Below are 25,750 nucleotides of genomic sequence, written 5' to 3' on the forward strand. Positions count from 1 at the left end.
GTTGTATAATAACCTTTAGTATAAAGTTTTTGTTTCACTATAGTATAATAGTCAATTAATTATATTATGATTCTGCAAATGCGGCCTTTTTAGCCCTGCAGATCTTGCTAAAAACGCGTTGAAGTGAAGCTTAATTGGCGGTATTCAGCGTCATGAACACTTTGAGTACCACTTGTTTTGCAAAACAGGTATATTTGTATTCATCTCATTAAAATACCTGTTCCTTTGGTCAGTGTAGCTACGTCTCTAATTCTGTTTACACGTACAACATACATAAAGCGATTTTTATTTTGTTTTTTTTTATATGCAAGTAATTGTGTACCTCTTATTTCTCGAACTGGGAAAAAGATAGGTAATTTAAATTCATATTTTTACATTTCAAGTTATTCAACTTGCAAATTTTGTTCAAATATTTTCTAGTTTCGTTTTCCTTGTTGTTTATTTGTGTTGTGACGATAAAGGATGCTACTCGTGTAAGTTAGATGTTATTTTTCACTGTTACAAGAATTTTATTTAATTATAACTTAAAAACATATTTTTTGGTCAAAATATTCTTGATTAATGAACGCGTTGAACGATGTTTTTCCTTGGCATTCTCTTGATGTAATACAATCTCAGCTTTTAGTTAATATGTATTTATTGAGCATTGGTTATAGAGCCTTTAAATAAACAATGAACAATTCGAAACTTAATATAAAACTTTGTTTATAAACTATAACTACAAAAACCTGCCTTTATTTTCGGCACAGCTTCTACAGAGACCAAAGAGGATCTAATGGTGATCTATTAATTTTTATTTATTAAGAGTTTTGACTTGGATACCAGTCCTTTGAGCCATGTCTTCGTTTAATTATCGGGATTCTCATTAAATATTTTTCATTGTAATTGTGGTTCTAATGCATTATGTTTCCACTTTCTCTTAAATAGGTAATAGTTCTCTTGTTTGGGTTTTCTAAATGGTCTTTAAAAGCGGCGGGAGTCCATATTCATGTTTTCACTTTCATTTAAGTCACATTATTGTCGCTTTAAACAAATACTTTGAATTAGTAATTAGTGAAATTTTCAGGATAAAGTGTTTTGTAATTTGGTTTAAAATAAGGGATATAATTCTAACTTTCTTCATCACTATTTGTTTCTTCGTATTGTAAGGACCGTAGTTGTATTTCAAAAGCCCGCCTAATAATTTTTAAAAAGTAAATATTCACCCAGTTTTTTTAGGAGGCAAAGGTTCCACCCTACAAGCCTCTTCATTAATGTCTTTCCTTTGATGGAAATCAAATGCGACAAGCGCCTGTTCTTATATATATAATTTATTTCATGTCATGAAGTGTTGACGCTATTTAATTGTACAGGACAGGCTAGGCGTCTATCTATTTCCATATGTCTACGAGTGTCTATATTTTCAGGTTTGCTATATATTTCCAATAGTTGATCAATGAGGTTAAAACATAGTAAATTGAAGGACGTACAGCTAGAGAATATCTAGGGTCGGCGGACTAAAGTACGGACAACGGCACATCAGACCACACATTTTTGTTCGAAAATCGCCTTCCGTGCAACAGAACACGATACGTCAATGTGTAAGCTTGATATACTGGCGTGTGTACATAAGTCAAAAAAGTGCTTCATTTATTAATATATAATTACATATTTTTTGTGTTGTTTATAGTGTTGGAAGATGTGAAGAGAATGATTAATTTAAAAAAAGGCGGTTCTAGAATAAAGTTACGAATTTATGAAGTAACAAATGAATTTAATTTATTTGCTTTAGCCGGTAGATGAATGATGTTGAATTTTGACTATGTGCTTTAGTCCGCCGACCCTAGATATATGGTCCAAAATTCGATCAACACTATTGATATATACAGGGTGTAACCGAGGGGTGCAGTGAAAATCCAAGAACGTAGGGAGTTACTTTCAAATAGTAAATTGGCACTGATATTTTAGTTGAATGTTTTGCCTAATTAAATTAATTTCATTTCAGAAAATTGCGATTTTTCGTCGTCATCGATATTAAAATCGAGCTCGAACATCCCTAATCTCATACAAGCACTTGCTTTGAAGCTGTTATAAATACGTGACGTAATAAATTTTATTATTTATTTACTTACAAAACTTGTACTTCTGAGCACAATATTATAGGTTAAAAACACTGAAAGAACAGATTTTTATCCGATTTCATCGAATCACTGTAAAACGCAGCCCAGAATACATATATTATATCTATATTTAACAGCATAAATTGTGAAAGGCGCTAGGAATGATTTTGGATTGTTATTTACATAGCACTACTTATTATTTTCTTTTATTCGTACTTAAAATTGGTAGAATTATAAGACTCAGTGCTAAAATTCATTCTTTTAAATTTACAGACATTTAGTTCACTTCACTTTTTATTTTTATGGCTCCATCAATATGAGAACTGATGATTTTGCCAATGTCACAGTTGAAAGAAAAAAAACGAAACAAAAAAAAAAATTTCGCTAAGCTCTAATAGGACATTAACCGGTTTATTTTGCAATAATTTGACAATGTCATTGTCACAATTTTACTTTATTATTGTCGGCCTAACTCAATAATGTCTCATTGATTATGAATTTATGATTTTCTTAGTTTATAACAACGCTGATATTACTAAATACCTACATACTTTATAGGGGTATGTATACTCTGATTGCGTGGTCGGTTGGTAGTGGAAACTGGTATGACCTTCAATGTGTATACTTTGATCACGATATCAGTTTCACCTGCTTAATTGCCGTACGATTTGTGGCAACCAATCGCGCCATTCGATTCAACTGAACAAATATTTTAAGTGGAGTCCCAACAAATCACATTATTACTCAATAAGTTCTCATTTCTTTGCATTGGAATAATTTATTAAAAAAATGAAACTGTTTCAAAAATATTGTGATCTGTTGGGAAACTATTTGAAATATTTTTCAGTTTAATCGAATCGCGCGATCGGTTGCAATAAATCGTACAGCGATTGGGCAGGTGCAACTGATATCGTGATCAAAGTGTACAAATTGAAGGTTATTTAGGTTATAAGGTAGGTTTCTGCTACCAACCGATCACACGTCACACGATCAGAGTATACATAACCCTTTATAATGTCGCTTTTTTTAATACAACGGTTTTCTTGTAAAATTTCGAGGTAAGTTTGTATTTTTGTTCTATCGTGAAAATTTGAAGAAATCGTGTTTTCACACCTTATCAGTGCATATCCTCAATTTTACTATTTTTTTTCAACACTTTCACTGTCATGCGGGATCAACCAAAGCCATTTGAGGTTGTACCGACTGTTGACCTGGAATCGTTTTGATACGTTCGTGTCTAACCACACCTGTAGAATTAAGCCGGTTCCCCTTTAACGTGGCGTTAGTTGTTTCTAAGCCAGGCCCCGTACTCTCCGTTTTCCGATCGACATTCATCCTAAACAGTTACTGTAAAATAAGTAATATTCAACCAAATAAAAACTCAAGTCGACTCATTTAGTTCATAGGTAAAATAAATTTACACTTGATAACGTCAAATTTAAGCTAATGCTCGTTAACTACGCTGAATTCCTCGAATAGAACGAGCAAGAAACTCTAGGAATTGCTCTTTTCAAATAAACTTAAATGCTATAGAATACACTTTGAATCAAATTTGTGTGGAACCTACAGCCATCTTTCCATACATCTTTATCTAACACAACTTCAATTTTGTAATATGACTTTTCAAATAAAATATTTTTAATGTCTTTTTTAAACTTAGGACAAGATAATCTTAATATATGCTCCGGAATCTTATTGTAAAAACGTATACAGTTCCCCATAAAAGAGTCGTTTGCCTTGGTTAAACGAAATCGTGGTACCATGAGTTTGAACTTAGCTCTAAGGTTAATATTAATTGCGAATTGTTATCGTAGCCGAACGGCTACCACGCCGGACTGCCACGCAGAGGTCCTGGGTTCGATTCCGGGGCCGGGAGAAATATTTGTATGGCCTACATTTATTTCTCTACTGTGCTAGAATGTAATTTGTCGTAGTCTATGTGTGTGTCCATGGCACCCGCGATACAGGGCTTCCCCAGTGCGGGGCTATGTTGAGTATGCGCGTTATTATTAATAAATATAACTATAAATAATAAAACTTATGTCTCAGGCTGACGGGCGCAGTGGCAGTGCCCCTCAGATCTTCGCGATTTAAAGCTCTGAGTGACACTGCAACTGTTATGGACAGGCGTACAGCTTACCATCAGACGCACGACTTGTTCGTCCCGTCACTTGATATTATGAAAAAAAACTTAAAAGCCTTTGAATGCAGTTCGAATTGTTTTTAAAATCAAAATTAAATACTTCTTTCGGTTAAATTTTCTAAGGTATATAAGGTACTTTCCCTCCGTGTGGCATAGCCGTGAGACGTTCTGCTACCTTTAATGGAGCGATATTAAAATTTCTTATAGAATAGTAATGTAAGTTCGCACGTTTAGTGTAAAAAGGTCACCTATGGGAATGTGGCAACTTTTCAGTAGAAAGGTTTAAAGATTGTACAATCGGAGTCCGGAAAAGATTCAAATACTTTCAATGCTCAATATTTTATTGCATACCATAATTTAATTATGGACCCTGTAAGGCCACAGAAAATGAGAAAAATCTTAATAAATTAAACTAATTCCAACCCTATTCTATTTACTAAAGACCTAAGGTGAAGGTTGAGAAAAACATGTAATAACATAATAATCATTTATATTAATTTTCTTTTGCAATAATATAATTTATTAAACATATCTGTATTATGTATTAAATATAATACTTGATAATAATAATTAAATGCATTGTATTAGACAATATCACATAATACGTTTCTCTGATCCCAAAGTAACTAAGGCACTTGTGTTATGGAAATTGGAAACAACGACGGTACCACAAACACCCGGATTGGAGACAATTTTAACAGAACTTAGAATAATAACGCATAGAAGCCTAGTCCACACACGCTAAGTGAGGCAAATTGAAGCGCGCCCAAAGGGCCTACACGAGCGGGCGGGCTTTCAGTGCTCAAGGTCAACTTGCACCGCGAACAGCTCAAGAATTTTAGCTAAAAATGACGGAATGTGCGGTAAATGAGTGTAAAAATACTTCAGACAAACATAAATAGATACTAACATCACATTCCACAAGGAAGTAACGCGTTTCAACTTGTATTTGTATATAAATATTCACTAAAACCGAAAATGAACCTACTACTAAAACTAGCCTACATGAATTTGATTTTTGCCTCACTTGTGACAGTTCGTTTGATATGAAACTATCATTCTATGCGTTATTATTCTAAGATACAGGATATGAAGGTCAGTAATGAAAGTCATAAACATAATATGAGCTACAAAAAATAAATTATGCGTATGTGAAATTTTGCAACTTTCTACAACCTCAAATGGCTTTGATTGATTCCACAAAACAGTGAAAGTGTTTAATCAACCACTTTGGAAAGAATATACAGTAAAATTGATGATTTTTTATTACTGCACGGTGCGAAAACACGATTCCTAAAAACTTTCACGATAGAAAAAAAATACAAACTTACCTCGAAATTTAACCGCTGTATTCAATGGGTGTTTTACATATACCAACGATTATTTTTTATATCAACTCACTGACTTACAATTATATGGACGTCGGGTCCGCGCTAAAAAGTGTCCGAACTTATAGGGCGTTAAATTCGTATTCAGAGCGTCATTCACGCTTTATTCTTCGTTTGTTCGACTGACAGCGAAGCAAGCAAAATTAGACAGTACTGCGATGACATTACAATTTAAATTCAACGTTTTAGCTTTTTCATATTCCTTTACATGTCACTACGCTTAAATAGGTTGACTTGGGATATTTTTTTCGTGGTTTTTGTATTAGACCCGTCGTCCATTTATTTATAAGTAAATGGCTATATTCTATATATTCAATAGGTGCTTTGCAATAGGACTAAATGGAACACGTATATTATACACTTTTCAAATGGCTTTGTTTTCGTTTGGAAAAAATTCATTCTTAAGCTAAAAATTTAGTTCGTAAAAAATTTAAACCTCCTAAAAAGTTGTGATTTTGCAGATGTAGCCTTATTACACTAATCGTGCGATTATATCTCTTTTGATCTTTACTTGGAATAAGCGACATCGTCTTTACCGTTTATCCGGCTTCTTTCGTATTACCCGGCCGTTTTCCAACGTCTCGTCACAAAGTAACAATTTAAATATATTTATTTTCGAATTTTTTTCTAAATTAATTTTATTTTTGTATATAACTCTCTACCTTAAATATAAAAAAGTTTTATTGAATGTCAGAATATTTCACCATCATAACATTCCACTAGTTTGTTACAATTATTAACACAAAAATCGGACAATTAGAAATAATTCCTTCGATTCAGTTGGACTGGAATGCAACCAACGTCTTCTAGTAAACTGTGTTAAACGCTACACCAACCATGCCACGGAACGAACCAGCGGAACTTGCGAATTTTTCTTAACTTTTCAATTTTTTTTTACTTTTGAAATTTGCTAGGTATTTTTTTCTAAGTGTTCGATCTTTCTATTAAGAGACCCCCCACACTACCATCTTTCGAGAGTCGGAGTCTTGCCAACGTACGCACGGCGTCTCGACACGACATCCGAGCGGTGGCGGCGCTACGCCAACGCAGCATCAGTGAGCGACTGCTGGGGGTCTACTCCCGTTCTTTACATTTAGTCGAATATTACTTATTTGACAGTAATCTGTTGATGTCGGAGTAGACCCTCTAAATAGTGCCAAACATCGGGCCTACACCGCGCTGGCGTGGCGACAATCGCCGCCACGCGGACGTGTCGTGTTGCTGTGCGTGCGTTAGCAAGACGCTAGTGTGGGGGTTCTCTTAAAAGTTCGGTTATTTTTCGTCGTAAAATTTTTTAAATCACACTTTGGAGATATGGACTTAATACATATCGGTTTTAAAGTAAAAGTCACTTAGAAGAACAAATTGAACATTGAGGGGATGTTACATATACAGTCGATGTAAGAAAGGGGGTAGTACCCGGTTTCCTGTAAAGCCCCAAGCAATGGGCTTTATTATCACACTAGTGTAATAATTTTAATACTATCCATTACAGTTGCAGTGTCATTCAGAGCTTTGGATGTTCCACAACATCCAAAGCTCTGAATGACACTGCAACTGACTGCAGACTGACAATGACGGGCGCTGTGGCAGTGTCCACACACTGCCACAGCGCCCGTCACCCTGAGACATAAGTTGACAAGTCCCAAGTGCCTGTAATTTCACCAACACCCTTACCCTTCTAAACCGGAACGCAGTAATGATCACATTACTGCTTGCGACGAACTCGTTCATAAGGAGTCTCTACTGCTACTAAATATAATACATATTTGTTTCCTTTCCAGTACAAGCTCACTATGAAATCAGAACAATCGCCACCTCTATTATAAAACCGGAAAGACTACGTATCGAAAACATGATGATTAAAATATCAATTTTCCTGCTCGCACTACACATCGCCACAGCTCAGAAGAATGGTGAGTCATTTTTTATTCTACGTAAGTATAAGTCGTATAGGTACCTAAGTACACACGTTTGCAGTTTTGGTTATAATGGATTTCCAGTATAAGTTGACCGGTAATGGTCATAGCAAAATTACGTTTATAAAGAGCTGTTTATACTGGTATACAATAGCCTCGCGTGATGTTTTGTACCAGCGTATTATACGGTACAGAGTCAACATTTGATGGTAAACAAGTTAGTTTTCCTAATCAAATTTATTTAGCAATATGTGTCGTCTGTGTTTTATAGCCAGGGCGAAAGCGACATTTCGAAAAACTTTTCAGGAGAGCATGTTTTAAGTTTTCACGACTATTTTAACCTTCCGGTGGTCGCACTCTTGCGCCGAACATAAGCAGTCGCGTGCGGTAACTTTACGCGTTTACTTTGAGAAGACCAAATGAATATTTTCATGACGACGTTGTGTAAGCACATGATAAAAATAAGTTTATCCGTACATATAAATGAGTAAATAAAAAAAACTTATTATATTTTTAATTTGTACTAATTAGTTTAACAGTCTACAAAAATACAAAATTTTAGTCATATGACAAAAATCAACGTTAAAACTAAAAAGCGACGAAATTTTCTATGGTAATCGTTAATAGGCACAATATAATAAATTATTATCGAGATTAATCAAAATTATCATATTAAATTATCATGTAATTTTTTTTGGAACACGACCGGTCGCACGCGGAATTTGAAACCGCAAACACAAATAAAGACACGTGTACGCTTGCGATGAATGTCACAGGGTTACTAAGGGGAAGAACCTCACCACCTCGAGGATATCAAGATCGCGCAACCGTCTATTGTTTATACTTTTATAGTTTTTGAATAAGGTCGCTGCGGTCTTTGAGACCGCGCGTGACCGCTAGAAGGTTAAAATATTAACGTCCTTTTTTAAATTAAATTTTTGAACTTTAAGTTACATTACAACTAAAATTGAATTTTAATTTTAAATCAGTCGTTAAAACCTCATCGTCGTAAAAACATGTTCTACTGAAAACGACGACGTTCGACATGTCTCTATATGTATAATGCACACACTTTAAGAGAGTATGCCCAGGAACTTTCAAAATTTAGTTTCTCCCTCTAAAGGTCTTATTTTAACCGACTTCAAAGATAGGAGGAGATTCTCAATTCGACTGTTTTATTTGTGTATGTTGGAAAGAGGGTACCACGATATTGGTCCCATTTAAATTTAAGGAAAATTTCCACCTGTAAGGGTGGCAAACTAGGGGATGAATCCGGTTCGCGCACTTTCCGGTAACCGATTTCAATAAAACTTGGTAGATAGATATAATTCCATTCCGTAAAACCGTCTATTATAAACTTTACAGAAGGCGACAGTTGTATCCTCGAGTACACATACAGCATGGGGAAATGTGTACGCGCAGAATCTTGCGAGTCTGCACAAATAGACTTTCAGTAAGTTGCAAACACGGTCCAAAATTATCGAGATTTGTACTTAATTTTACAATTACCACGATAATTATCTGGCAATTATAAATAATAATAAATCATTTATTTCGACCAACATGGATCATACATACAATTACATTCAAAAATAAAATTTAAATTAAAAATAAGAATAAAAAATAAATTATAATGTGTTGCATGGAAGCAATCTACGCGCGCTTCAGCAAAGATCTCCACACACCACATTATACGTAATTCGCACTGTCAATACAATAGTGTATTAACTCAAAAAGTGTATTTTCTCAGAATCGACGAAAAACGAATTACTCGCTTCCCGTGAAAAATCTGTGTAAATTTATGTATAAGTTATTTCCTACTTGCGAAATATACACATTTAAAAATAAAAGAGAAAAAATAGTTTCATATTTTTGTATAAGGACAATTTTGGCCAGAACTGGCTCACATAAAGCGTGTCTCATTTTGAATTAAGTACATAACTTTTAGTTGTTTTTTACAATTTTCTAACGATGGTTTTATTGTCGTGTAGAGAATCAAATTTTACGTTCAACAATTATATAATCTTGGTATGGCGCTAAACAGAGAGATGTGGAGAGAGGGGAGGGAGCCCTTTGCTCAGCAGTGGGACAGTATAGGCTCATATTAATAATAATAACGGTATAATCTTATTTTTCACATATTTTGAGTTATAACACTAGTGTAATAGCAGTGCGATATATAAATTATATATATATATATATATATATATATATATATATATTTGTCATAATTGCAATATAATCTCCCGCCGTCGTCATGTCGACGCTGTGTACGTTAGCAAGAAGCTGACGCTTGAAACACGCTAGTGCGGATCTCTAATTAAAAATAATGAAGAATAGCTATATATATGGCTTTAAGCCAAAATATATAATCCGACCGATTTTTTTTTTAATTATTTTATTTTTGTATGTTTTCAGGCAAAACGGCATTCGACCAACGTTCTGCTCGTACACACTCACCGGAGCTTTAGTCTGCTGTAGAGATGGAGGGAATATTTTCCAGACACCGCCTAGAGCTCCTCAAACGGAGTCAGTATATAATTTAAATTTTAATTTAATACACTATAAAACATTATAGGTAATTACGAACAGAAGGATATTCAAATTGGCCCGAATGTTTATAATTGCTATTCCGCCCGTGTGGCATACAATATTTTCAGTATTATCCACACACGCCAGGGCCGTGCCTGCGACGTGGACGGGGCGTGCGTGCTGGGCGTGCCAGACACGGACATGTGTTCGAGTTCAGACAAAATACCACGTCCCGGGCACGTCCCGGATATGTGTGGATAGACCTTTATCATATTTGCGAAGTTTGCGAAGTTTGCGAAGTTCTATCAGTTAATTGTTGTGCAAGGCTGCAAAGTTGTTGTTCGACGCCAGTGCTTGTATTGAGCAAGTTCGCTCGTGGGTTGAAAAATAGATTCCTAAGCGTAGCGCGGGTTTCAAGGCACGAGACGCTAAACAACTTTGCTGCCGAGCGAAACACAACTTTTCTCACCTCACTACAGCGAGGATGTGGAGGTGGATGAAAGAAAAACCATTGAAATATAAATTTATTTATTTATTTATTTATTAGATGTACAAAACAGTTTACATTCACTCCTTAACAAAAGCTTAAACATTACTATAGAATGTAAACCTAAACATGTACATACAGCATGACCAATTATGAGTAAACAATTTTCTTTGAATTATAAATTGTTTGTAAATTAATATAAATTACTTAGGCATAAATAAAACTGTAACCTTAAATAAAATAGAATTACTATGACTATAACCATGAAAGAGAGAAACCGTGGTGGTTGTGGATTCGATTGCGAAGTCTTTTAACATTACCATCAAATATATCCATCCCTAAATCATCGCCAGGGTCAGCCATAAGGTCATTGTAGGCCCGACACATTCTCGTCAAAGGGTTGTAAAAAGAAGTATTATTAGTATAAACATTCAATACGAATGGTCTAGCAAGGCGTCGTGGAATGCACTTGATGTTAAAATTAATATGGGACAGAAGCGTTGAGGATTTAAAGCTGCCGTGAAGTAATTTATGTAAATGTAGAAGATCCTGTACCCTACGTCTAGAATTCAAGGACATGACCTTAAAATGTGATAATCTCTCTACGTAGCGCGACAATTTGCGACTCACGTGTGATCAATAACTTACTATTTTGAGAGCTCTGTTCTGTACGCTTTCCAAACGTTTAGAGTGAACCTCGTATAAAGGTGACCATACGACACAGGCATACACATCATCAATTATTTTCATTAAAAGAAAAATTTTATCCTTGGATGCGTTCTGAATTTACACCTCATCAATTTTTATTCTTGCGTGTAAGTACAAGCAAGAAGTATGCAAGAAGACGTCGGTTCGAATCCGACCGGATCGAAGGAATTTTTTCTGAGTGTTCGATCTTTGTATTAATAATTATAACAAACTAGTGTTCACAAAAAATAATTGAATATCAATTCAATAAAAATTTAATTACTAAAATTTATTATTATTAAAAATTTATAATTTATTTATTATTAAAACTGCCTCCGTGGTCGAACGGTAACCATGCCGGACTGCCACGCAGAGGTCCCAGGTTCGATTCCCGGGCCGGCAGAAATATTTGTATGGCCTACATTTATTTCTCTCGTGAGTTTGGGTGTAATTTGTGGTTGTCTATGTGTGTCCATGGCATCCGCGACACAGGGTTTCCCTAGTGCGGGGCTATGTTGAGTGTGTACGTTATTATTATTATTATAAATTAATACAGTGAATAGCGACATCTCTCGCCAGGACTGGTAGCTGTAAAGGTACTAACTGGGTGATAAATCTGTAATAGATTTCTCATAGATGGCGCTACGACTAAAAAGTTGTTGAAAGACCAAGTACAAAGACACGACGCAAGCACATAGAGGAATTCGTGAGGTCCGTTGGTTCGTTCCGTGGCTTAGTTGGTATAGCGTCTGCCACGGTATGCAAGAAGACGTCGGTTCGAATCCGACCGGATCGAAGGAATTTTTTCTGAGTGTTCGATCTTTGTATTAATAATTATAATTGTGGATGTGTTTTGCGTGATTGAAATTATTTTAGTTCTTCAACGAATTAAAATAATTTAATAAACACAATTATTTATTAGTAGTAGAGTAGTTAATTGGTTTTTCGTCTATAAATAAGAAAATACACTTTTTGAGTTAATACACTATTGGATTAACAGTGCGATATATTTGCCAAGTTTTATTGCAATCGGTTAACGGAAAGTTGGAGAAATCCAATAATCCCCCATTTAGCCACCCTAATAAAAGCGTTACCGCACTACGTCACACAGAGCTAATGCTCACGTTTTGTGCATGCATTTCGTTTTGAAGGGTATAAAGGTGCTGATGAAATTGGACTTTTCAACTTATGTCTCATGGTGACAGGCGCAGGGCAGTGCCCCTCAGATCTTTACGATTCAAAACTCTGATAGGCATTGCAATTGCAATGGACAGGCGTGTCACTTACCACCAGGCGAGTGATTTATTTGTCCCGTCACTTGTAACTTCAAAAGAATCATGATATTCAATAAAATCAATAGATTTTATTTTTGTAATTTTTGCTGATCTTTAGGTTGTGAATTTATGACTTTTTTTTAAATATCTGTCTTTACTTCTTTATTAAAGCTTACTGGTATACACACAAAAGTAGCGTTCAGGGTTCTGTTGCGGCTGCAGCGGCACTGTAGTGCGTCCGGGATGTTCGCGGATGCTAGCATTGACGGCTTCCACGCTAGCCACTGCGCCGTGACAATGGGTAGGGTGCGCGCCAGCTGTAACAAACTCTTGACAGTTGTGGCACATGGATGGGACAGTGGACTGCTAAGGCACTGGTCCTCCCTACATTTAAGTTTACGTACTAACATAGTCCATCTAGTAGGGGGCCGTCTCACCATACGCCTTCCGTTTCGTGGTCTCCATTCAAGAACCTGACCTGATGGCCTGGTATGGGCGACGGGTAACTGATGAATGCACGTCGCGTCCAACCGGCTAGTCTGGCAAATTTTGGCGGAAGCCTACGTTCAGCAGTGGACGTCTTCCGGCTGATATGATGACTAACACATTCATTTAAGTTTTTGTTGTAATACTAACATTTTTATGGATCTTGTTGTAGTCCGAAATAAATGCATTTTATTTTATTCATTTTTTATTAATCTAGAACGTTGATTCCAGGTCGCCCGTATGGGGAAATTTGCCACCAAACCAACAAACCGACCAAAAACGAGTCAGTGAAAGAAGTAAGTTTGAAAATCATATTATACAAAATATTTTTTTTTATTTATATATATATATAATATAAAGTGACGGGATGAACAAGTCGTGCGCCTGATGGTAAGCTACACGCCTGTCCATAACAGGTGTAGTGCCACTCAGAGTTTTAAATCGTAAAGATCTGAGGGGAACTGCCATTGCGCCCGTCACCCTGAGACATAAGGGATTTCAATTGGAATACAACAATTTTGTATTTCAATAATAATTGAGTACACAGAACATACACATCTTACATTTAAGAATTATATTCGGTCTCGTTCACATACACACACACACACACACACACACACACACACACACACACAAATACCTACTCGCATAAACATGCAGCATAAACTGTAATATACCTTTTGTTAGATTGTGTAAGTAACTTAAATTATATTTATTTTTTATTAAATTATTTATTTCATATTAAAAACCAAATACAAAAACACGACAATTTCAAAATTCGTGAGGTCCGCTGGTTCGTTCCGTGGCTTACTTGGTACAGCGTCTGGCACGGTATGCTAAACGACGTCGGTTCGAATCCGGCCGGATCCAAGGATTTTTTCTGAGTGTTCGATCTTTTTAACTTAATTCTTGTTGCTATAAGCCGCTTTGTTATTCGGTTAATTACCTGCTTTGCTTCCCACGAGACAGGCGTGGAGGCCTAGTGTGGGGATCAAGGTTCAAATATGTATATGTATTCCATTCTTAAATATAACATGTGTACTGCAATTGGAATAACTTTCAGATCGACATCTTAGATTTATAGCTCTGAGTGGCACTGCAACTGTTATGGACAGGTGTGTCGCTTACCACCAGGCCACTGGGTATTAAAAAGCCGTCAAAAACTTGCAGTTAGGTTGGGAAGTGTTGGGATCCATCGCATTGCCTAAATATAGCATGATTTTTTTAATTTTTTTATTGAATTTGAGAATGTTTCACCATCATGAAATTCAATTATTTTTGTGAAATTACTCAACTAGTTTGTTATAATTATTAATACATTATTAATGCCATTCAATAAAAATTTAATTACAGTTAATAGCGACATCTCTAGCCAGGTTTGGTAACTGTAAAGGTACCACCTAACTAGGTCACGAAATACTTTCAATGATTTCTCATAGATGGCTCTACGACTAAAAAGTAATTGAAAAGCCAAATAAAAAGATCCGACAACAAGGACATAGAAAAATTCGTGTCTTAGATGGCATAGGATCTGGCACGGTTTGCTACGACACGTCGGTTCGAATCTGGCCGGATCGAAGCATTTTTTTCTATGTGTTCGACTTTGTATTAATAACTATAATTTTTATGTTTTCTATGTTAAATATATACATATAATACATATTATTTTAATACTTCCCTTTATTATTTACTTGTACAACAGCCCATATCATCTATTCATCTACTTTCTATCATTCTATCTTTCAGAATGCGAAGAATACAGCCGTTCTGTGGTCCAGACAGTGAACTTCTTTGCTCTGGTTCCTAATCCTGACCCGATGTCCTTATCAGCGCCCAAATGTAATTACATAGGAGTGGAACTTGTTGTTGGGGGAGAGAAAGCTTCATTGGGAGAATTCCCACATATGGTACGACCTTTTGACCTCGTCATCAAACATCTCGCTCGCTGCCGTATCTGACATTTTTATGGTCATTCTCACATTTGGTGTTCTTAGCCTAATTACCGTACCCATTATTTTTTCTAGCCTATTATTACCCAATAACAATGAAATACGAAAACTTTAAGCTTAACTATCAATATATCTAAATGGCATTAGAATAGACAAAGTAGTTTTGAAGTTATTAAGACACAAATAATTTATGGAAACGGTAATTAGATCTAATTAGCCATGGATACGGTAATTAGAAAGTTCAAACATTTTTAAGAAAACATAAAAACAAAAATTATAAAGAACAACTAACAACATATTAATAACTTTGATTTTGATTTTCTACACTTTTTACATTGACTTACAAATAAGTGAACGACGGGTCTAATACAAATACCACGAAAAAAATGTCCCAAGTCAACCCATTTAAACGTAGTGACATGTAAAGGAATATGAAAAAGCTAAAACGTTGAATTTATATTGTAATGTCATCGCAGTACTGTCTAATTTTGCTTGCTTCGCTGTCAGTCGAACAAACGAAGACTAAAGCGTGAATGACGCTCTGTATACGATTTTAACGCCCTATAAGTTCGGACACTTTTTAGCGCGGACCCGACACGTCCATATAATTGTAAGTCAATGACTTTTTATGATGAATTACACCGATAGAAAATATTTTTTTATTTTTTTAAAACTTTTATCGGTAGAAATAATCAAAATGTAAATTATTACACTGTTCTTGTGACAACTGTGATTAATCATAGGAAAGAATTGGAGTTTTTATTTTAAATTTAACCTTTTTGTATGTACTCGTATATTATAGGTTCATGTTTTGAAGTAAACAAAACACTATAGTAATACTTATGTGATTTTTTTCTTCTAAATTTGGAACATATAATATACATAAAAAGGATACATTTAAGTGAAAAACAACAACTTACGTGTGAGGTACCGATTTATATCTTGTAATTTGAATAGAAAATGACAAATAGTAAGAAAACTAAATAAATCCGAAGGTAAATCTTTGGGAAAACGATTTTGGTTTGTTACTTTTTTGAGATTGACATTAGACACGTCTCGGATACAAACAGAAGGTCCATGAAATACGAAGCAACCGTTTAGCTTCGTATCGGACCGGAGGCTACCACGAAACACAAAAAGATCGTGATTTGACATAAGTCCTTACCCCGAAACATCAAATCACAGCTTTCGTATCGAATTTGACTTATTTAATTACGTATTGAATTTTTAATTACCGATGAAACGTGATTCCGTTTGTTTTGTAATTAGATGTCATGCTATTTTTCCTACACCACCGAACGGAACAACCCCACATTGTTAGAGATATTATCTTTATTACAATAAATACATCATATTTTTGGAATAAAAGGAGACGTATACACAGGTCACTTGTTGGCGCTATCCTATTTCAGCTTCTAATTTGTGATTTCAGTGCAAACTTGAGTTGATATTTACCTAATAGCTATATAAGACCCATTTGCTTAATGAGCTGCCATGGAAGGATGGCCCTTATTTCGTCTCTATCTCAAGTTATATACTCGATAAACTGACATATGTAGTGCGTATGAGCTTCATTGCGTACGCAATCACTTAGTATCGTATTTCGTGGTAAACTTCCAGGTCTTTCTCTAATTCATTCCTCTATCAGTATTTGGACCGACCAAACGGTCATCGACAACTAGGACATCCCATGTAGGCCCTTTTCACCGCCCTATGAGCTGGCATCCTTTCGAGGTATCCGAACTAACGGAGTCTTGCGGACTTGATTTCTCCGACAATGTTAAGCTCAGACACGATGTCCTCCTGCTCCTAGTTCGACAACTTTAAACAAATATGACACAATACTTTCATAGCTTTTTCGTACGTGTCGCTAAGGCTAAAAAGTCGTTGGAAACCAAATACAAGGATCCGACAACAAGCACATAAAAAAGTTGGCATAGCGTCTGACACGGTTTTGCTAGGAGACGTCGGTTCGAATCCGGCCGGGTTGAAGGAATTTTTGTAAGTGCTCGATCTTTGTATTAATAATTAAATCAAATATTGGTTTTGAATTATTTTGCAGGCAGCAATTGGCTGGTCAGACTCCTCAGGTGGATATACCTTCAGTTGCGGCGGCAGTCTTATAAGTCCACGGTTCGTTCTCACAGCTGCACACTGCACCAGAGATACTAGGCAACAGAATCCAGCGCCTGTCATTGTCAGATTGGGGGATCAAAATATTGATCCTGCTGTTAGAGATGGAGCCAATCCTGTAGAGGTAAGTTCTGGAATTATGTCTGAAGATAAAGATATTTTTGTCTAAATTTAAAGAGCTTTACCGTATAAGTAGATGGTAATGTGCTCCGTAATGCTCCTAAATTAATATATCTAAGTTAATGAGGGTTCTTAAAATCGAGTACCGTGTTTAGGCCACGAGGCTTTGCCGGGTGGCCTGAATGCAAACGGTTCCGAGCATGTTTGAGAAAAATAGATTTTTTTCAGTATTTTGGCTTCGTTCGACGAAAGAACGGCCAATATACTGTTACAGCATCCGGTCTGTCGTGTGCTGGCCACACTGCCCAACTATCTCCTGAGTCTCTAGGTCCGAACACATTCCATCAAAACGTGGCAAACGTCTTTAATGACGCCGCAATTGCTACAATTATTATGCATACTCTTTTGAAGTACCTATGGTACCTAATACACCATATATATGGTGTGTTAGAATTTATAACAGAGTACCAAATGACATTAAGAGGGAGCAGAGGAAAAATTCCTAATCTTCGATTTGGTTGTAGAGGGGTATATCCACTTTAAAGTTAAAAATAAAATATTGTACGAGTAACTACACGATATATTCAAGCATAGACATTGAGCAGAAACACAAAACAATAAAGTTTCCTCGACAGATAAAAATCACGAAATTACCTCTAATTTTCACATTTTTTCGATTTATCCTCGAAATGCTACAGGTTATTAGGACAAAAATTAGATAATTAATTATATTTATGCATGATCGACAACTGTCCCTACGGATTTTTTTAATCCCTTTAGTTTTAGAGTTATTCCGCTAAAACGAATTTGGTACTTTTAATGCGCAAAATTCAACATCTCCTGTATTATTATTATTATTCATCTTCTTTCGTCTACCATTTTCCTCGCTATAGTAAAAATTTGTGTTTCGCTCGTCAGCAAAGTTGTTTTGCGTCTCGGGTCTTGAAACCCTCGTTACGCTTAGGATTCAATATTTGAATCACGAGGGTAGCGCCGTCTTTTTTCTTACATCCATGACATCCACGTGGCGGCAACGAAACGCCAGCAGGACGCCATTTCTGAGCGACTGCTGAATAGTGCCTAAAGTTGGGTTGGCAAGACGCTGACCCTCGAAAGACGCGAGTGTGTCTCTAAACAGAAACCGGTTAATTTCTTTTAGGTCGCGATCAGAAAAATAATTCTCCACCCCAATTACAAATCACCGATTCGCTACAACGACATAGCTCTTCTGGAACTCGCTACAGATGTGGACTTCGAGGAAAACATCAGGCCGGCCTGTTTGTGGAACAAACATGATGTCTCGGAATATAAAAAGGCCATTGCTACAGGGTGGGGGGTTACTAATGTCAGTAAGTATTACTACACGTATGCGTTTCATAATGATATAATGTGCCGAGACCACACATATTACCAAAAAACTAGTTAATTCCCTGTACTATGATTTTGTTAACGCCAGGATTTAATCGGGTTAAAGCCCATTAACGTCCGAAATTGAGGACAAAAACTATTTACAACTAAACAATTATAAATCGAGTTTTTATAAATAGAGTTCAAATGTAATGATATTGTTACAAAAATGTAATAAACTACTTGCTTATATATTTCGCCTTTCTATTGAATCGATTCACTTTAAAATCACCTTGAAATGAATCTGTACAAAAACTCGTTATCGTATACACTTTAATCGATTTTCATTTTTGGTATTATCACTGCCTCCGTGGCCGAACGGTTACCATGGCGGACTGCCACGCAGAGGTCCCAGGTTCGATTCCCGGGTCGGGAGAAATATTTGTATGACCTACATTTAGTTCTCTCGTGAGTTTGGGTGTAATTTGTGGTTGCCTATGTGTGTGTCCATAGCACCCGCAACACAGCGTTTCCCTAGTGCGGGGTTTTGTTGAGTGTGTGCGTTATTATTGTAATTATTTATATCTAAAAGAGTCTATAGGATTGCAAGGTGGGTATTGTATGGAGTTACCTCTCTTTCGTCTAAAAAAGACTCATCATCAACCCATTTACATATATGTCCCACCGCTGGGCACGGGTCTGCTTTCAGACGAGGTTTTAGGCCATAGTCCGCCACGCTGGCCCAATGCGGGTTGGGGACTTCACAAGTTTTCCGAGGTTTGTGACCCTTCTTCAACGTGCAACTTTTTCATCACGATGTTTTCCTTCACCGAAAACCTCATGATAAATTTCAAATAAAATTTCGCACATAAATTTCGAGAAACTCACGAGGTGCGAGACCGGATTCGAACCCACGACCTTCTGCTTGAGAGGCAGTAGGTCAAACCATTAGGCTACCACGGCTTCATTCATCTAAAAAAGATTATTTACATCGAAATTTGTAATAGATATGGAATTATGGACCCTGACGAAGATGTCCGCAGAGAACTTACGAATCGCACAGAGGGTAATGGAAAGAGTAATGTTATAGTACATTACGATATTAGTGCGTAAAGATGGTTATAACATGCGAGGCGGAGTTTTAGTTTTGAGCCCGAGCCGAAGGCGAGGGCTTAATTGAGCCGAGCGTGTTATAACCAATACGCACGTATATCGTACGACGTTTTATAACACATTTGCGAGGAAACAGAAAAAAAACATTTTATATTTTGTTCATTTTTAATAAGTTTTTAAAGTACCAAATAAACTGTTTTTTTTTTTTAAATAAACTCAATCTGTGAATGCACTCTGTTGCTTTCCCGCCATTTTAACAGAACTGCCTACTGACTGGCGCCGCGCGGCGATTTGTTCGAAATTTGAATAGCAACAGCGCGCTGCTCACTAGCTGGAGTCGTGCGGCGGCGATCAGTTCCATATTTGAAATGGCAAATAATACTGTTATGGAATTTGTATGGACTATAACTTAACTATTTGCTTTGGGTTACCAAAGCAAATAGTTAACACGCGTTTTTTATGACCCGCTTTACATATTTAAAACCGGTGGAATTACATCAGCTTTACGAGCAAGGGTGTTAAAAAATAATATTACTCGGATACCGAATGAGCGTATTCGACGGATAACTAAAGTCGGGGACGTTGTACGCATGCTTCTTGGCCTCAGGTTTCCACCTTGGATTTATTAGAAAAGCATGCTATGAGGCTTATAGGTGACTCTGAATTAGTTATCGGTATTCTACGGGATATATCACGCCGTCTTACCCTTTCCATCATCAGGGGATCAGACGTCAGCTGGGGTTCTACCCCTACGTTGTGGATATTCCAAGGATTCACACAAAGCGTTTCGCTTCCACATTTATATGGCGAACGGCTATGGATTGGAATTTCTTGCCTGTAGACTTGTTCCCTGGACGGTATAACTTGGGTTTTCAAGGCGGAAGTGAATAGGCATTACTTAGCGTACATGCTCCATCGTCACTTTCCATCAAGTGAGAAGGAGGTCAAATGACTGCCTCCGTGGCTGAACGGTTACCATGCTGAACTGCCACGCAGGAGTCCCGGGTTCGATTCGCGGGCCGAGAGAAATATTTGTATAGCCTACATTTATTTCTCTCGTGAGTTTGGGTGTAATTTGTGGTTGTCTATGTCCGTGGCACCCGCGAGACAGGGTTTTCCTAGTGCGGGGCCATGAGTATGTGCGCTAAAAATAAAGAAAGAAATGCGCACTTGCATTTTAATGAAAAAAAAGGTAATCAATGTATTTGTTTAATTTTTTTGTCTGTCATATTCCAGGAACAAAAGAAACGTCAAAGGACCTACAAAAAGTATCTCTATCCTTACTGAATAACGATTACTGTGACAGGCTCCTTGCTAATAGCAAAAACAGAAACTGGAATGGATTTGTGCCTTCGCAGCTGTGTGCTGGCGAGCTGAGAGGAGGGAAGGACACTTGCCAGGTATTTTCAAAGACCTTGATAATATTGCGAACTGTTCAGTATTCTGCCCGAGCAATTAAATCTACAATGATATCGAAGGCTCTTAGACTATAAGCACTGGCTGCGTTATTTCGGCAGTGTTGACATTGGCAGCTAGTGTCGCTCAAGCTAAAAAAACCTTCTTCCTCCAACAAGTCCTATCTTTACATGTTCCTTTACCTACCCGTGTGTCATGCCTACTTATGTATCCTATTCTCTATTATAATTTATTACATTCATTTATTATTATTAATGATATTAAAAATTTAGTCCTTGTATTTATTTCGTGAAATTTATGTATATATTTTTAAATTATAATATTTCTTACATACATATTAATTCCTTCCAAACTTAGCTCTCCTAATCATGTTTCCTATTCTTTTTTTATTTCCGTTTCCTTCACATTGTAATATTCTTTTATGTTGATACATAAAAATGTGAAGGGATAATATGATTATCACTAATATAAACAATAATAGTTTAATATTAAGGGATTTCCTATTAAGGGAGACCTAATTATGTAAAGATTGCGTGCAATACTTTTTCCACAAGTAAATAAAATAATTAAATACAGCTAATTTAATATAGGTATATTTTGTTAGCAATCCCTGACAACAAACTCAAGAGAAAGCCAAACAAACGCTACAAAACAAAAAACCAAAGAGTTAGAATGGAAGTGGCCAAGTACCGCTTATATTTTAACTAATATTTTTTTTATGAAGACTTATGGCCCGTTGCAAGACCTTTAGACCAATTTAACCAAGCAGGATACAGTAAAGCGTTTGAGTAGAATCTTATCTGCTATTTTAATTAGCAAAAATACCACGTTCTTGTTTTAAAACTTATTATACCTAGTTCTTGTACAGAACTTCGGTAGCGTGTACCAATGACAATAGAATTTTGATTCAGAAGTAAAAAAAGCGAATTAGATAACAGATTGAGGTACAAGAGTAGATAAAATTTTATTTTCCACATTAGTTTCAACCAAAATGTTTGTGTTTCAGTGTTAAAAACACGTGGTATTCAATATCAGAGAATTAATTTGTAAAACTTTTGCAGGGCGACTCCGGTTCACCGCTTCAAGTGGCATCAACTGAAAACCAATGCATATTCTATTTGGTCGGCATCGTGTCGTTCGGTCGTGAGTGCGCCGCGCCCGGACAGCCGGCAGTGTATACGAGAGTCTCGAGTTTTCTGGACTGGGTGGAAAGTGTAGTGTGGCCCGGGGAGTAATAAATATCCTTGTCACAATTTTTAATGAGTCATTCAGCAGGCGAACTCCACGTAAAGCGAAATACAGCCCGATTCTGTCTTTCCAGCTGTTTCTACCAATTATCTGTCAAAATATTGACATTATTGACCTTTGAATCGCTGCTTCTACCAATTATCTATGAAACTATTGACATTGTTGACTTTTGAACCTCTGCTTCTACCAATTATCTATGAAACTATTGGCATTGTTGACTTTTAAACTTCTATTTCTACCAATTGCCTATCTGTCAAAATATTGACATTATTGACTTTTGAATTTCTGCTTCTACCAATTATGTATGAAACTATTGACATTGTTGACTTTTGAACCTCTGTTTCTTCCAATTAATTATTTCAAATTTTGACATTGTTGACGTCTAAGTGCCTAACTGTTTCTAATTATGTATATGATAATTTTTAGAAACAGTTCAAACCATGTTTCTACTAATTATCTGTCACAATTTAGAAAAATTCGGAAAGACTTGGAATGTCATCGAGTTGTTTGTTGCTTTACGTTATTAGCCTTTTGGACTATATATTTATAGCTTTTTTTTTAATAATATCAAGTGACGGGAGGAACAAATCGTGCGCCTGATAGTAATCTACACGTGAAATTAATTACCAAGTAATAAAGTCTAATAAGTACAGTCGATGTTTTACGATACCTGATCTATCGTCTATTTAGTACTGAGTAAATTAGTGTGAAGAAAACTCTTAAACAATTCAAATATCATAGTTTTCTCACAGATGGTTCTACGGCAAAAGTCGTTAAAAAACCAAAACGAAGATCTACAACAAACACGTGGAAATAATTTGTGAGGTCCCCTGGTTCGTTCCGTGGCTTAGTTGACATAGCATCTGACACGGTTTGCTGGGAGACGTTGGTTCGATTCCAACCGGATCAAGATGAATTTTTTTTTAAGTGTTCGATCTTTATTTAATAATTATAACAAACTAGTGGAGTAACTTGTATACTTAATTACTGTTAAAGAAACTTAACCCGTGAGCGGTAAAATCAATATAGGTATGACTTCCTTATTGCATCATTACTGAATAATGTTTTAAGAAACATTTTAAGCCAATTTTTAATTACATTCCATAAATACAAATTTCAATCAAAAAGCTTGAATTTCTTTATACTTTTCTGTGTTAAACGCAGAAGGTTTTCAGAAACAAGAGGTTGGTCGGTCTCCGGATCTTAACGCATCGACTGTACATTCCGACTCATCCGAAGAACAGAGTCCAATGTGATAACACAGTGAAAAGAGGGTAAAACATAATCTCGTCTCGTCAACCGTTACCATGGGACCTGTAAAGGGCCCGAATCGTTGGTTTGTTTCAAAAAACAAATATACGCGATTTAAATCCGGGAAAATAGTTTCATTTCCTATAATCTCGTTATTCAAAAGGTCTCTCTAAGAGTGCTTTCAGATTATTTATGTATTTATTATTTCGTTTCGGAAATATAAAACTGAACAACAGTCGATCTTGACTGTGGATATCCACAGTCAAGATCAACGAACGAAATGTACAATGTCCTGAGAATAAGCAGCATCTTGCACATAGGTCTTTGTTCTACGGATGAGTCGATTCCTTTCGTTAGTCTTTATAGACATAAGATTATATTATAAAATCACTTAAATGTAGATACAGTAAGAGAAATAAAAAAACTTAATTTACGTTTATAACTTTTAATTTCAAACAGAATATATATGTATATAATAAAATTATTTATTTATCACAGTTTTACCACAAAATGGCCGGCCGGTTAAAATTCCGGTTCTCCCTTATCATAACCATAGACCAATAAATAACTCGAGAGGAGTGCTTATTGCGATACAAGAGATCGTGTCGGGTATTTACTACCCATCGCTACACCAGATGTCGCGACTAGTACCAAATTGTAATTTATCAAAGCTACTCTAATTTCTAGTGATAACGAACAAATCAACTAGATGGCGCTTATTGCACAGATTTTTTTATGGATACAGCCGGCTATTCTTTTATTTTGTTTAGGATTAGCGCCATCTACCCATATTAAGAAGCGTTAATTTATAAATAAATTTGTAACACACAATACTGTAGCCTACGGGGTAGCTCAGGTTGCGTAGCGACAGTTACCTTATAAATATAAACTGGGATTAACTTCAAAATTAGATATTTGTGGTATTTTTCACAAATATCTACTTATAGAGGCTACTTCTAGATCTGCCAAGATATTCTTTTTCTATCCTATTTTTTTAAACACATTCTAAATATAAAACTATATTCACTCAGCCAGTAGTTCTACTCATAGAGTAGAGCCTAGACTACATCCCTCTTCCTCACAACTGAAGGAGTGAACATCCCTAGCTGGTGCCCTACCTATGATAGGCAACTTACATAATTGATCAGCCTTTACTATAGGCTAGCCACACACTGCTCGGAAGCTACTACATTACCAACAAGTAAACCACCGAGAAGGCTATGGCTGTAGTCTGCCAAAAACCTATCTAAAAGGACAGACCATGACCACATCCTAATCAAACAATTCAACACTTTGGTGGACGCCTGCATTTTTATTGGCGTTCCGCCCACTGCACGCAATGGAAAACTTGGATTATCATCAATCTTCAAATGTAACCTTTCTGCAAAACAACGAGAGATTATTGAAACCGAAGCACTAGTATCCACTAACGCCTCGCAACTTACATCATTAATAAAAACAGATATAAAAGGTCTAAATATCTACACTAAACCTATCAATTGTAAACAAATTTCCTAAATGTTCAGCTGCGCTGTGCTGACATCCACGTTGAGGAGATCCCGACGAAGATCCACTACCACGTGCCCGTAAATACAATTGACGTGGCGTATTCTGCTGCACGATTGGTGCTCGTGGCGCTTGATATTCCGACTGTTTAGACTCGGGTCCAACTATCGGTGTAGAGTCACCTTGTGTTTGCCAACAGTGAGAGTGTTTATGAAAATATACTAGCAATTCAATATTTTGTCGACTCACATCATAACCGTGATTAAATACATCTTCTACTTGTGTAATTGTTTTTCTCAACTCCTCTTTCGACAAATACAAATTACTAGCCATCATCCATGTGAAAATTGGATATCAAAGACTTCAAGAAATGTCTAATAAACTGCACATCTTGAATATTCGCTTTCGTCGCTAACTTATCTAAACTATAAAAATAACTTGTCAGCAATTCGTTAGGCCCCTGTCGCCTATAATAAAACTCACGGGCGTAATCTATCTGTGAGGGAAATTCCTCTTTTAACTTCTGTGCAATTACATCATACGTCGTGTATGAAGAAAAATACGTTTTGTACCATTGTAGAGCTGGCCCCTCCAAATTCAATGCAAATACGTATCTCTTATACACATCAGACCAATTATTTAATACACTGAT

The 25,750-nt window shown here is 36.3% G+C and overlaps 1 protein-coding gene across 1 annotated transcript; it reads left to right on the forward strand.

Moving 5' to 3' along the window:
- Positions 1-345: 345 nt before the first annotated feature.
- LOC113234499 (serine protease snake-like) lies at positions 346-22,504 on the forward strand. The gene is made up of 10 exons (XM_026469836.1): positions 346-473; positions 7,415-7,546; positions 8,915-9,002; positions 9,968-10,078; positions 13,247-13,311; positions 14,762-14,922; positions 17,027-17,221; positions 18,377-18,566; positions 20,914-21,077; positions 22,155-22,504. Exons 2-10 carry the CDS (start codon positions 7,486-7,488, stop codon positions 22,326-22,328), a joined length of 1,209 nt encoding a protein of 402 aa, XP_026325621.1. The 5' UTR covers positions 346-473; positions 7,415-7,485; the 3' UTR covers positions 22,329-22,504.
- Positions 22,505-25,750: the final 3,246 nt, after the last annotated feature.

Source organism: Hyposmocoma kahamanoa, unplaced genomic scaffold (assembly GCF_003589595.1).
Source record: "Hyposmocoma kahamanoa isolate Upper Pololo Valley unplaced genomic scaffold, ASM358959v1 84, whole genome shotgun sequence".
NCBI classification, from domain to species: Eukaryota; Metazoa; Arthropoda; class Insecta; order Lepidoptera; family Cosmopterigidae; genus Hyposmocoma; species Hyposmocoma kahamanoa.